Source organism: Trachemys scripta, chromosome 1, assembly GCF_013100865.1.
Source record: "Trachemys scripta elegans isolate TJP31775 chromosome 1, CAS_Tse_1.0, whole genome shotgun sequence".
NCBI lineage: Eukaryota > Metazoa > Chordata > Testudines > Emydidae > Trachemys > Trachemys scripta.
The window spans coordinates 248,560,506-248,574,939 of record NC_048298.1 but is presented as its reverse complement, the minus strand read 5'-3'; the positions used below and the strand labels follow the sequence as shown (position 1 = coordinate 248,574,939).

At 38.5% G+C, this 14,434-nt stretch overlaps 1 protein-coding gene across 1 annotated transcript in view; it reads left to right on the top strand.

Annotated features, from left to right (window-relative positions):
• PCCA (propionyl-CoA carboxylase subunit alpha) overlaps positions 1–14,434 on the top strand; it is a 384,189-nt gene that overhangs the window by 150,961 nt on the left and 218,794 nt on the right. Inside the window, exons 11-12 of the mRNA XM_034758211.1 lie at positions 2,585–2,679; positions 7,072–7,222. Of these exons, the coding sequence (XP_034614102.1) occupies positions 2,585–2,679; positions 7,072–7,222 (246 nt within the window). The remainder of the gene's footprint in view (positions 1–2,584; positions 2,680–7,071; positions 7,223–14,434) is intronic.

Sequence of the window (14,434 nt, the reverse complement as noted above, 5' to 3'; positions counted from 1 at the left end):
GAGAGCTGATCAGATGATTCTCCACTGCGCGCCCCCCTCTCCCCCCCCCCAGGAAAATGTTTATATAAATAGGGGGAAATACATTTGTCAGATTTCCATTGACAATTTCTACTTTTTGTCAAAGCTGTTTTTTCAATTAAAACTTGAATTTTTCTGTGGAAAGCAGATACATTTTTCATTAAAAGATTTGTTTAGTTACTTTCACTCCACCCCCAATTTTCTATTGAAAAACTGTTTCAATGGAAAAGCCCTAATAAGAGGGTCTGGTTATAGAAAAGCAGGGCAATGAAGCAGACATTGTTGTTCCAGAAGAACAATTCTACACAAGCGAGCATGCCCTGTCCTTTGGGTTTTATTATTTAAAATACTATTTATAGTATAAGTCTCCCCTTCTCTAAAGACACTTCTCTACTGGGACTCCATGGAGTTCAGTTTCTGCAGTCATGGACTGGATGGACCAGGACTGGAATGAGGAGATAGGCTATGCTCTGTTGGATTCTCTATTCTTCTGCTCCAGCACAAGTTAATACACCCTGAAGCTAAGCTGTGTTGCTCTGTTTCCTGAAGTGTGCTTCAAAACCTTCCTTTTGGGAGATTCAGGGACCAGCTGTACTTAGGAAACTCCTATGAACTAGTAATGCATTATAATACACCTTTACAACAATGCTCTAGCAGCATTTGTGCTCTCCAGGGTCATTGGGAAGCAGTGGGATCAAGCACCAGCACAAAAGCTAAAGGCACCTATGTAGATTTCTCTTGGGGATCCCCCAAGTTCCACAGGTTAAGTGGGGACAAATTATGCTCCATCCTCACCTCTGTCCCCTAAGGATTCCTATGAAAATGTTGAGTTTGATGCTGCAAGTAGCTGATCTGGCCCTGATCCAGCAAAGCACTTTAACATATGATTAACTTTAAACACATAAGTAGTCCCACTGAAATCAAAACTCAGACTTTTGTCTCATTTACCTGGGTTATTTCCACATTAGTTAACAATTCTGTGTTGATGCATGAGCTGTAATGGAATCTAGCTCACTCTCAGGTCTATTTACTCTGTGGTGCTAAAAGGAACAAGTTGTTAAAACTTTTTTTTGTTAAAGTAAGCAGATAGGGATGAGTTCACACAGGTTTTTGAGTAAGATGGTACTGTTTTTATCTAGTCAATTTTGAGTTCAGAACTGCACTTTTAAAGGATGGGGCATGAGGATTGGAACAGACAATTGTAAATCAGAGCAGGAAGGCTAGTGGAAAAAGGTTTGTAGGAGAGGAAAGTATGCTTAGTACATGAAAAGGGGGGAATTGCTCCAAGAATAGGGAGCAGCATGAAATAAGATATAAAGTTGGGAAAAGCCAAAGGAAGCATTAAGGAGTGGCGTGAGTATGAACGAAAGGATGGGGCTCAGATTAGAACTGCCTATATTTTCCTTTCTTCTGACAGTTTGAAAAGCTCATGATCAGTTGACAGTCCTATCCTGCTGGCCTGCACACTTCTCCAGTCTGGATATGTGAAATGGGACTCAGACTCTTCATCCTATAACTTGCTCTTCAATATACTAAGGTTGCAGGGACTGCAGTAACTTCAGCTGCCTGGGAAGACTCCTTGAAACAACCAGTTAAATTTTCATCTGAATTGTTGGAGAAATCTGGATGTTACATTGCAAATCTCATTCTTTCCCCCTCGCTTTTGCCAAGAGACACGGGGTTTTTTAACCCACGAAAGCTTATGCCTAAATAAATCTGTTAGTCTTTAAGGTGCCACCGGACTCCTTGTTACGATACCTTAGAGACTAACAAATTTATTAGAGCATAAGCTTTCATGGGCTACAGCCCACTTCTTCGGCTGTTGCCCACGAAAGCTTATGCTCTAATAAATTTGTTAGTCTCTAAGGTGCCACAAGTACTCCTGTTCTTTTTGCGGATACAGACTAACAAGGCTGCTACTCTGAAACCTGTTGTTACGATGTTTCTGAAAACTTGTCTCCCATTTGAGGGGCACTGTATTATGATTAACCCATTGAGTAGGCTCCATTAGTAACTGTTTCTGAAAGCTTTTTATCCATAGATCAATAGCTAAATTTGACATCTTTTGTGATTTTACTCCCTTTTGTTGATATAGGCTATTGTTAACAGTATACTTATGTTTGCAATACTATTTTAGGAGATTACAATATAATTTTGTCCCCATCCATTGATTTTCAGTTTCTTTTATTTAATGAACTTCACTTTTGTATTTCTCCCAATGTTTGAAATGATTGGAGCTTCCCCCCACATATCCTTCATAAATACAATTTAAAAAAATAAGTAGTGGAGATTTTAGAAAAAAGACAGTTACTGTGTTTAGAGTTGGAAATAATATTCTCCCCATATTTATAATACAGCTGATTTTCTAGAAAGGAAATGTTCATTTCTGTTTTCAGCATGCTTTGCTAAAGTGCTTCTTTTTTATGTTTAATTTGGTGAAACATTTTACATTTGAACTCATGTAATGAAATCTATGGCACACAGATGACAGCACAGGCATCTGATAGTGAAATATAAAAAGGCCAAATATATGCACTTCTTTGTTAATAGCAACATATTCTACTAGGTTTTGGCAGATAAGCATGACAATGCTTTGTGGCTGAATGAAAGAGAGTGCTCCATTCAAAGAAGAAATCAAAAGGTTGTGGAAGAGGCACCAAGGTGAGTATAAACGTCTCTCCTTGTACGTTTTTATGAGCATTGATTATGCTTTGGAAAGCTACTTTTACATACTGTACAGATATGAACAGTTTTTAGTCCATTAAAAAACACCGTAAAGACAAGTAGTAATGTTTAAGTAATTAATGTAATTCTGATTCAGAATTTAGCATCGCAATATTCTGATCTAGCTTCACAATGTTCATTCTATGTCAAGTTATTACAGTTTTTATTCATAATCTTGTATAAAATAGATAGTAAGAGTACTGGTCAAGTATTTTAGACATACACACAGAAATGTTCTCCTTTTGTGATCGCCTCCTACCAGTGAGTACAGAAGCCAAATGAAGTCTCAAACTCGCTGTTCCTGAAGATGTTTGATTGCTACGTTAATTGATAGATGGCAGAATCTTGCCCTGTTACTCAAGTGTTGAGTAGTACCTCACTCCATAGCAAGTTCCAATCAAATTAATGACCTGTAGTTATTAGGAGTCCAGTACCTCCAGCTGCTCAATGTTTTTAACTCCATTGATTTTAGTAAGAGTTGAGGCACATGAGCTCTTCACAGGATTGGGTCTTAAAAGCTCTCTAATACACCATCTTATAACATGCTGCAAAGGTGTTCACCAGAAAGAATATTTTGTGTGTGCGTGTGGAAAAACCTGGATTGTTCAAAATCAGGAGGATGCCCCAAACTGTATTTAATTATCTATTATTAAATGCAACCACGTTTAGGTCTGAACTTGCAATTGTTCAGTAGTGCAGAACAACATTGTACAACAATTTAGGGTGTGATGACCACATCCAGTGGGCATTTTGGATCATTTTAAGTTACTTGAGTTAAAATTTGATTATGGCTATAGAGCCAACTCTCCCCATCACTTACAAAATCAAGGTCCTAAATGCTATACGTATCTGATCTGACAGACAGTAATTTTAAGTGCAGGATATCACATAACACAATACACTGGTTGAGCACAGACTCGGAAGAAAAAGTGCTACCTTGATTAATCATTGTCACTTCTTGCAACACCTGTGTGTTCCTCAAAGGCCTCCCATCCAAGAACCTGACTCTTTCGCTCATGAGATTTGATTGCTTCGGATCACACGGTAGCGAATGGCATCATCAAAGAAGGGAATTCTCATTGACATTTTAGTGTAGCCTCGGCATAAAATTATGTTTTAGATGTAACAGTGCTCCTCAGTTCTCAAAAGTAATCTGCTTTATATCTGGATGAAGGGAGCAGGAATGTTTTGGAGAATATTTTGTATTAAAGTTGCATTGATGAACAGAGATGCTAGTGGGATAGGAAGTAACGTTTTGCCCATGTGTCCATCCCTGAGGCTGTAGAAACAATAAAACAAGTCAATTGTCTTCTCTTTAATTGGCTGCACAATAGCTTGAATAAGGTCTCATATCTGAAATGTCACATCTGATCATATTTTCTCTTCTTGATACTTTTATCTTGTGAAGTCTTTTTTTATTCTGCAGCCTTCATGCTGCCAGAGGAACTATTTAGTTCAGAGAGTAACAGGTATATGAGGTGGAGAAGGAGTTGAAGTCAAGTTTAAAATGTTTCATTTTTAAGTGGTATGTGATTAGGTTGCAAAGGGGCTGTTTAGGGTGTATTGAGAGGAGAGAGTGAATTGTTTAAAAGGGAGAGAAACAATGTACGTAAAAAGTAAAGGCACTGAAGGGAATAGGAAAACCTCAGTTAATTAACCTAGCTGATTGCAGAGATAATCCAGTCATTTTAGCGTATAAAGCTTAACCACATGGCAGAGATCAAGTTTAGCAGTGTGACACTTCTGTTCCATTCTTCTGCTGCAGCAGGAGGCAAAGAGAGAGTCCTCAGACATACATTTAGAAAATACGGGAAGATATTACTATAGTACTGGGAAGTAACTGTCCTTTTATCCATATGAGAAATAATAATCCTTGTTCTTGAAAAGGAATACCAAGGCTATAATTCCAAATTAGAAATGTACTGCTCTTCATAAGCCATTCAAACTGTGCTCCGTGATTGATGACATCAACAGAAGACCCTTTATTGAATTATAGCTTTTTATTTAACTTGTTGCTATGCATTATTCTGTTACTGAATCAGAATAATAGACCCCCATCTCTTTATATTACCAGTTCATAACCATGCCCTGGTAAGGTGTGTTCATTGCTTTCCTCATCCCTTTGTTTCTTGTGATCTCATCAGAGGTGTTAGAGCAAAAACTGATACCTTTTCTGAAATCAGACATTTTGTTTTCAGATTCTTTTGTTATTTGTAGCCAGCAAAGAGGGTCTTTTTCGCTAAATCTAGAGACCTTCTTTTAACATGCCAAAAGTCTCTGGTTTATTGTCCATAAGAAATCATACATTACCACTCTACGAAGGACTGAGGCCAAACTAGCTTTTACCTATAAAAGAATGGTTTCCCCATTGTCTCTGGTTCGTCCAGAATCTTACCCCACTTTTCTTTTGCTTGAGTCCAATATAACTAATTTTCTTGCACAAACTCGCTGATCATTCATCTTCTAAACATTTTTCTTTCAATTAAAAGTCTTAGGAAATACTGTAAACTAAGGCCCTGATCCAGCATTTGACTCTGTCTAGCCAGTTCTCTGTGGTCATGTGGCGCCCCATTGACTTCACTGGGGCTCCAAGCAACTACAGGGTTCCTCCAGTGTGGTTCTCTTTGCAGGGGTGGGGCCTAATTCAGTAAGACAAGCCACAGAGGCACAAAATTCAGTGTTGGAGTTGGCTGACTACTTTCCCTTCTAGGCATCATGTACTTTTTTTTAATCCAACTGTCTATAAGCAAAGATCTTAAAAACGACTTAAAGCAAAAACATTCTTAAAAGTGGCCTGGTGTGGGCCAAAACTGATTCTCTATTATATTTTACTTGCTTGATTGTAGTTCTGACATGTTTCTAAAATAAACTGCAACAAGGGTGTAATACGTATTTTTGCTTACTGTTGTTTCTAGTTAAGGGACAAATGTGGTCTTTCATTTAAGATCACGTACAAGGTTCAGCATCTCCAAGAGAAAAACTTTCCATAGCTTTGGTAAAAGCCACAAGAGTTTCCCTAGCTGGATAGGTTAATCTAAATCTGAACTTGTTGTGTAGTGGAGAGGAATCATCAGGATATATGTTTTCTTGAATTTGTAAATTCATTGGCCTGTTGGTGGTGACATATTTAGTTTCCTGGGGTGAAAGGAAGCTTGCCTGTTGGGGAGCAGTCTTAACAATGGTTCCTGAGGGAGTAGCTGAGCTGCACTTTGGGGCAGAAGAACAACGCTGAACGGTGGCCATGCTGTGTTGAAGGGAATGAATCAAAAGCAGAAAGCCACAAAACTAAAACTTGCAGTTTAAGGGTAAAGTTGAGAGAGAGATTTAGGATCTGAAGGTGGAAACTGCAAACGGTCATTGGTTATCAGATTCAATATTGTGCATGTCCTAGTTTTCTTTCATCACAACCTTGCCTGCATACAAGAAAGTCAAATTAAAACAAAAACAAAACACAGTACAGATTCTCATTCAGACCTTACGAACTTCCAAAGTTTATCGTAGCTTGGATTACAGAGCACATAGCTAGGAAACAGCCACATAATTATATTTCAAACAGATGCGGAAAACAAGACAACCACAACCAGAGGGTTTGCTCTTGTTTATCTAGGCATTAATATTTCCATAGTGTAGCTATTGTCTGCAGGCTTCATCATTGTCCAGAATTTTCTTTAAGGTTGGTTTTTAATAATTAGACGTGCTCTCCAAATAACTGATGACTTTTTAGGTTATATTATTTTAAAGATCTCAGTGTTATACAATGTGTATATTGATTTAATTTATATCTTGAAAGCATTTTCCTGTAATTTGTCTTGAAGGTACTCTCAATACTGAAATGCATTAATACTGGTTATCAAGAGTGCTGAATGTTGCATTTAATCTTTATTTTTTAAAGGAATTTAGACTGAAATAATCTCTTACTTCTAAAGATGGGCTGACCTTCTGAGCGTGGATGGAAGTACAGGAATTAGTAGTCTGTTTGCAATTTTAAGGAAAATTAATTTGGAGTAATATAGAGTGTGAATTTAAAGCACAATATTAACTCCCTGTATGGTTAAAACTAATTCAGAATAAGGCACTCTTATTCCATTATAAGAGTGTCTATGCAGGGAGTTAATCAGGAAAAGCTCTTCCAGGATAACTCCCAGTGTAAATAAGCCCTTAACTTGTTTATTCAACAGTAGAGATATAATATAGTGCATTCGACTGACCAGAAGTGGTGTCCTTTTTAATTTACATGGGGTTTTTTTTGCCCTCTTTTGTCTGTAGCTTAAGAAAAGGATAATATTATATTTGTCTAACTAAAGAAAGGCACTTTTTCTGCATTTGTAGCACTTTTCTGGACGCTGAGACACGAAGAGCAATGGGAGAACAAGCAGTAGCTCTTGCCAAAGCAGTAAAATATTCCTCTGCTGGAACTGTAGAATTCCTTGTGGACACCAAGAAGAATTTCTACTTTTTAGAAATGAACACTAGACTTCAGGTAAGAAAAAGAACTGTTCAAATTCAGAGACAGGATTATTTTAAAAAGTGTGTGTATGTGTGTATATCTATCTATCTACATTTGGAGGGATTTGCTAGATAGAGTCTGATCCTGTAAGGATTTACATATGAGTAACTTTACACTGACGTTAATAGGCCTACTCGCAGGAGTAAGCTAGTGTGCACAAATCTTTGCAGGAATGGGCCCTTGCATAGCACATAGAAATGAGCATTTAGTGCTTTGCTCTTTGTTACACTTGACCTAAAGACCTTGCAAGAGGTCACAGTTAAGTGCTACTGTGAGGTCACAGTAAGTGGCTAGCCACTGTGCTTTGATACTTTTCCCTCTTGGTAACAGAAATTTCCATGTATTTTTCATGCTTTGGTGAAAGTTTGTTGAGTTTTACCAGCAAGGTGATTAAACTACACAATGATGTCAGAAATAAAAACACTGACACATTGAATACTATTTTAAATCATGAATATAGTACAAAAATACTAAAAAAGGATAGCTCTGTGGATTTCAAGTTGGTGTTTGCACTTAATTGTGGAATTGATTATGTGAAATAGAAATGGCTGGGAATAATCCCTTTTTAAAAAAATATATTTTTTATTAAAGATTCCTGTTTAATAGCTAGAGTGTCAAAAAAACCCACTATTGATAAGCTTTCTTCTGCTGCTGCTTTAACATACCAATAATAGCTATACAAGGAAACAGGGTGCATATCTTAAAATCTGTGTAGCATTCTCGAAGATATGACAACATAACTTGCCAAATCTCATGTAAACAAGTAAAGTATTCTCCCCTTTCTTCTCCCATGATGTCGAAGCGTTAAAGATTAGCAGTTCATTTTCTAAATCTAAAAGAACCAAAATGTGAAACGATGTAATAGGAACAATAAAATCATTCAATTTTCAGTAGCTTTTTATCTCATTAATTGAGCCAGATTCTGCCTGCTTCTTTATACAGGTCTGCAGCAACAGGGAGGGTAAAAGGAGCTCCTTCTACTTCCATCGTCCATGCTTGACCTGCATAAAGGCCAGGCACACTGTAGAGAATGGAGCACAGGGACCACATCCTTAGGTTGGGGAGGGGCACAGAGGAGGTAGTGGGGCCTGTCAAGCTGTCTGGAGCGGCTCAAGAGCACGAGTACCTCAGGGCAGACTGAAGAAGCAGGGCAGAAACCCCAAATTGGTTGAGAGTTCTCTACTTAGATTTCACCAACCAAGTATCAAGCATGAGCTTCTCAGGCACCATAATAGCCTAACCATGGAGTCACAGACAGTCCCCTTGGGTACTCTGGTTTATCTTACCACCCAGGCAAGCTTGCCTTTGTGTTAGATAGTCCCTTACAACAAAAATCACAACAATATTCAGATTACTCCCTGTCCCAAAGGAGCAGTCACTTACCCCAGGTCAGCTTCAACTTAGCTCCTACAGCAAAGACGACCCTTGTAGCCAATCCTATAATAAACTAACTAAAGATTTATTAACTAAGAAAAGAAATGAGTTATTTACAAGGTTAAAGCAGGTGTGTACACACACGATACAGTCTAGATCCCAGAAAGTAATAGAAGCTGCTGTAATATGCAAGCTCTATGATTTCTCTAGGGCTAACCCAGGCCAAGCACTGGGGAGTACTTGCTTATGCTTAGAGATCTTTGCCCATCAGAGTTCAAGCAGCATAGAGATCATCAGTTCCTTCTTGTCAGGGATTTTTATTCCCTTCCCCCAGCATTCAAGCTGATGGGACAAGTCCACCTGCAGGTCTCCTCTTCATGGGTGTGTTGGGGAGCAGTCAACAGAGTCTTTGTCCTTTGATGTTTCACAATGGCTCAGTTGGTTTCAATGGGCCTGAGACGTTCTATACCTTGGGGGAGCGTACTGTAACCCCCATATTCCTCATTTTCATATAATCATAATCTTGCATATAAAGCATGCCTTGTACAGTATCGGGGAAAGGTTATGATCTGCTGAAGGTCATTTCTCTATCCATATATCATTAATGCATATGAAGTTATGAGGATTGTGTTGTATGGTTGTCACTAAACCATTCTGTAAGTTGGGGAATCAACTAGATATTATCTCCCCAGAGGCAACAGCAAGGAAAGTAACCAACACCCGGGCGGGGTTTCAAACGATCCATCAACAACCATTGTCCAGCAAGGGAGGTACAATTCAATGATTCACATGTATGAGGCCACACCAGGGGAATTGCTCAACATTGCCTAGGGACTCAGCAATGCCCCCAGACATGCATGGACTTGTGCTTCCCAAGCACATGGGACTGAGGTTATAAAACAGAACACAGTGGCCACATGCTGGGCTTTTCTCCTTCACCCACCTACGCTGCAGGCAGCAAGGACACTCTGAAGACTCCAACTGAGGGGACTGGCCCAGATTTCAAGGATGAAATCTATATACAATGGACTTGCAATATCCAGTGGGGTGAGGAAAACTGCTTAATCTAGATGTTGCCCCGTCTAATAGGGTTGAACGTTTAGATTGTATGGTTATATTTTCTTTTCTTTTGGTAACTAACTCTGACTTTTTGCCTATCACTTAATATCACTTAAAATATATCTTTTATAGTCAATAAATTTGTTTAACAGTTTATCTTTACCAGTGAGTTTGTATGAAGCTTGTGGCAAATATGCTCAGGTTTTGCAAAGGCTGGTGTATATTCACTTTCCATCAACGAAGTGGTAAGTCAGTTAATAAATTAGTACTGCTCATCTTGAGCAGTGCAAGACAGTATATTCCTGAGGTGCAGTGCTGGGAGCTGGGGGATTTTGCTCTGGTGCCTTTCTCTGTGTGATTCATAAGTGGCTCTGGGAGCATTCATGCAATCTAGCTGGCTGTGGGGCTCCATATGCTGGTGTGCTGAGTGATCGTAGCGCCTTGAGGAGTTTGCTGCTGGTCACTAGCAAAGCATTATGAAAGACAGTGCAGGCTGGAGAGAGTTAAGGGGCACAGTGGACCCACAGTCCCAGGCTGCACCCCGGGACTTCACAGGGCCTTCTTGTGTGCAGGACCTAGCATCTTCTGTAGGAAGCCAGCCTTTACATTAATTTAATGCTTCTTTCCTGCTTGATGCGTTACATAGCTACTGAGGCTTACAATGCAAACACTCAATATAACCTTATAACATGGGGTACAGACATTACATGAGATTAATACATGCAGCATCCTACAAGCATTTCATAAAGTCTAAACACATTTTTATAAATCTAATACCTATTTAAATAATACTAAAACACAGGCCAGCCAGACTGGTTTCCAGCTACGCATTCATCAGTGTTCACTTGGGACCTAGGAGCCTTGGCATGAGCAGGCACCTGATCTGCCAGCATTATAGGGCCATATACCCATCTTCCCTTCCATCAGCCTGCACTGGAGGGAAGGCTGCACCCTATAACACTGCTCCTCCTACAGGACAAGGAGTGCTTTTTGGTGCCTGCCCTGGTATAGCTCTGCACTGCCCTTACTAGGGCTATGTCTACCAGGCACAATTTAGCCCTGTGCCAGATTTGATGAGAAGTAGTAAGGATTAATCACTAGACAAGTTACCAGTTTATTGGCCATTGAAGTGCTAGTAAATGCTTGTTTCTTCTGTATATACATTCTGTACATTTATAATTCCTCATTTGCCTAGCATTTCATATAAAGTTTCTGATAAATCTTTTTATGATTATGAAAAATCATAAATGATACAATCCTAACCTGATGCCAGCAGGGATACATGATCCTAAATTTTCTCCTTTGACACTGTGCTCATTATCTATTCAGGTGTTAGGCTGAAATACAAACGTGATCAGTAAAGTACCCTTGTGCTCAGTTCTGTCTGTAGCTTTTTTTTTTATCATTGTATGTCTGTTGGTTTTGCGCTGTAATATATGGTGGTAAAAATCTTCTAATTCTTCAGCATCAAACTCATTTAGTTGTGGATATCTCCAAATTGGCAAGAACAAAGCCATCAGAATGGAATGAATGCCATCTTTAGAAACTTTTAAAGACTTCTTTAAAATATTGTGTAAGCAGTTTGAGAGGTCCCCTCTAATAGTAGACCCATTCTTTCCAAGTCTTAAGAAATTTACTAACCTTAAATTACAATACTTATGTACATTCTCTAATTCTACTATCTATCTTGGCTCTGTATTATCTGTAATTAGCATTTCAGTTTGAGGATGGAGGGTAGCAATTTTCTTTGTTTCTTCTCCAAGCTTTCCCAATTGATCTGTCACTTTTCCCAGCTCTCAAACTTGAGTTTCTGTTCCACTACCAGATATGTAACTAGCATCTAGTTTTTGCTCCCTTCTATTAAGAGCCAAACATAGACACTCTAATGAGCCATCTCCAAATTTAACTTTAGAACCAGGAGAGTCTCCAGATGTCCATGTATTTGCACTTACTTTTACTGGTACATGCTTCAGCCTTCTGCCTCTTGTAGCTTGTAAGTGCTTCTGCCTCTTGTAGCTTGTAAGCAATCAGGATTGCTAGAGAGTGTACTCTTTCTGCTAGTTTGTGCAGAGCTCCCTGCATTTAGAGAAACTTTCCTTGAGGGTCAGTTTACTAATAGGTAAAAGTGTGCCAAGCCTACCCCTAGGCACACTTCAGGCATTATTCCCTTTACCTTTTAGCACCCTCAAAATTCATCCCAAATAAAATGTGCAGTTATGTCACGGCCTTTATTTACCCCAGAATCAGTCCCAGTCTGTCTCTCTCTGGCCCAATGAATAGTTACTGTAATTATTTACGTAAAGCAGAACAGTTCCAGAAGGAGAGATTGAGGAAGACAGAATAGGCAGTACCCTGGTGATTAGGGCACTCACCTGGGATGTGATTACTCTGAACTGGACAGAGCAGGGTCTCACATCCCAAATGTGTGTCCTAACCACCAGGCTATTGGCTATTCTGGGGTGGGTTGGTGTAAACTCACATACAGTTAACTACATCGGGGCAGATCTTTTTCTCTGTTCCAAACTCTTTATGCTGCCTACTTACCTTCCTTAGGCATGCTGAGCATAGTTCAGAAACATCTGCAGTGTGTCTCTTACCCTATCATGCGGTTTTAAAATTTTTAGGGGGACGTGCTATCTTTTGATCAATTCCTTGGGAAGATTCTTTTTTACCACACAATCCTGTAAACAAGCACAAATAAAGGATGCTTATGTTTTTTTATTTCTGTGCTAAATGTTGCAGTACAGTATGGAGTTGAGAGACAGAAAACCAGTGTACCAGCTATATGATTTCTGTTATAATTTACATGAATTGTTACAGATGTTTTACTCTCAATCAGTGGTTCGGGGAAAGTGAATTATTGTTTGCTGTCAGCAGAAAAATTTTACATCTAACTGTCATGCCATATGCTGATGACTACAAGAGAATCTGAGATCAGCTAATTTTGTTAGAGAATAAATCATTCTTGCTATCATGCAGAAAGTATACAGACTTAGATGCTTCCCATATCAGTTACAAGTGAGCTTGCTGTGTATTGTCAGGTACTGCACATTTGGAATAGCTTTCAGGCAGAGTTACCACTGTTAGGAGCAGAGCAGATGTTGCATATTTGATTCTTTATAGCCACTCGAGGAGTGTATTGGTTCATGTTACTTAGTTGTCATTTGGTTAATAAAAAGTAGTCATACTCAAAAATAGTGTCAACATGCTTTGAAATAAATTAAAAGCAGAATCTCAGCTCTATAACCTTCCAGCTTGAGAACGGTGTCAAAATTTCCCTTTCTAGCAACCACATTCAAAATGATTGTTTTTCTTACTTTAGGAACACTTCAGTTGAAATATTATTTCTATTAGGCTTTAGATCTAGAGACACTAATGCTTGTGAATAAGGCGTATATGTAATGTAGAGGTGTACAATGTTGCTAAATTTCCTCTAATGTAAATTATCTGATGAGGGCGCAAAAAAGGTTTTAAAATGTTAGAAGTAATTGTAGTACTTCAAATTCAGAAACATAACCACTTAATTTATGGAAAATATATTATGGGATTGCCCAAGACATGACAACAGTTACTTAAGCAATTTAGTATGTATAATCCAGGGATTTAGGCCAATCTATGCCACTCATTTACATACAGTGTGGTGATTTCTTTTTAAACCAGGTCTGATTAATATAATATGTATTAAAAGGTTATATGTATAAACCGGACTCAGAAGGAGATGGAAAATATTGCATGTAGCTCAAGAGAAGTGATCATTATGTTCTCTTCTCATGTAATAATTCTGTTGAATATTTTTGTAGCACACAATTTTAATTTCTTATTTAGGAAAAAAGAGGAGTTGTGGTTAGATAGAAGTAAGGGAGCATTAGTGTATCATGTTTGTATCAGGTTTACTAGAAGAAAATTACGTGTGTGTGTGTGTGTGTGTGTTTCCACATTTATTTCCATTATAGCCTGTTCCAGATCTATCATATGTAAGCATGTTGTTTAAGTTTATCTTAAACATTTGAGCCATGAGATTATTGTTTACTAAATGTCCATAATATGTATAACAGTGTTGTCTAGCAACAAAATTCTTACTCTTGTCAAAGTATGAACAATTTCTGGAAAATGTCATGCTATAGTTTTGGTATGGCATGCTACAGGCAACACTCAGTGCAAATCTTTAAAGCTGTGATTTTACATTTGAGGACTTTTGTCCATCCTTACATGTATCTGTATTTTATTTGCTTGTTTTTATACTGACCTGATAAAGACAGTTGAAAAGAGAGAGGGAGGCTTACTTTCCAGCATAGCTAATAGTCCAGGGTTTAGGGTACTCACCTGGGATGTGGTACATATAGGTTCAAGTCTCTACTCTGGATTTCCAAGCACTGCTGTCAGAAAATTATATTCTGGCTTTTATTTTTTTGTTTTTTAAAAGAAAAATTCAACACCGTCTATGAATTAAGTATTCTGGAAATGGCTTTTGACCACTATTGACTGTTCTATGTCTGTACAGCACAATAATGGGGAAAATATCCTTGCAAAGTAAAATTGACATAACATAATTCCTGAATTTCATATCTAGGTGGTAGATCTATCAAAACACCAAAAACATCAGGCAGACCAGGTACTTGAACCTGGGTCTCCCATATTGCAGGTGAATGCCCTGACCAGTGGGCTGTTAGCTATGCAGGGGTGGGTTAATCTGTCTGTCTTTCTTTAGTGAAAAATTTTGAAAGGTCTCGGTTTTGTCCTGATGCAGAATGG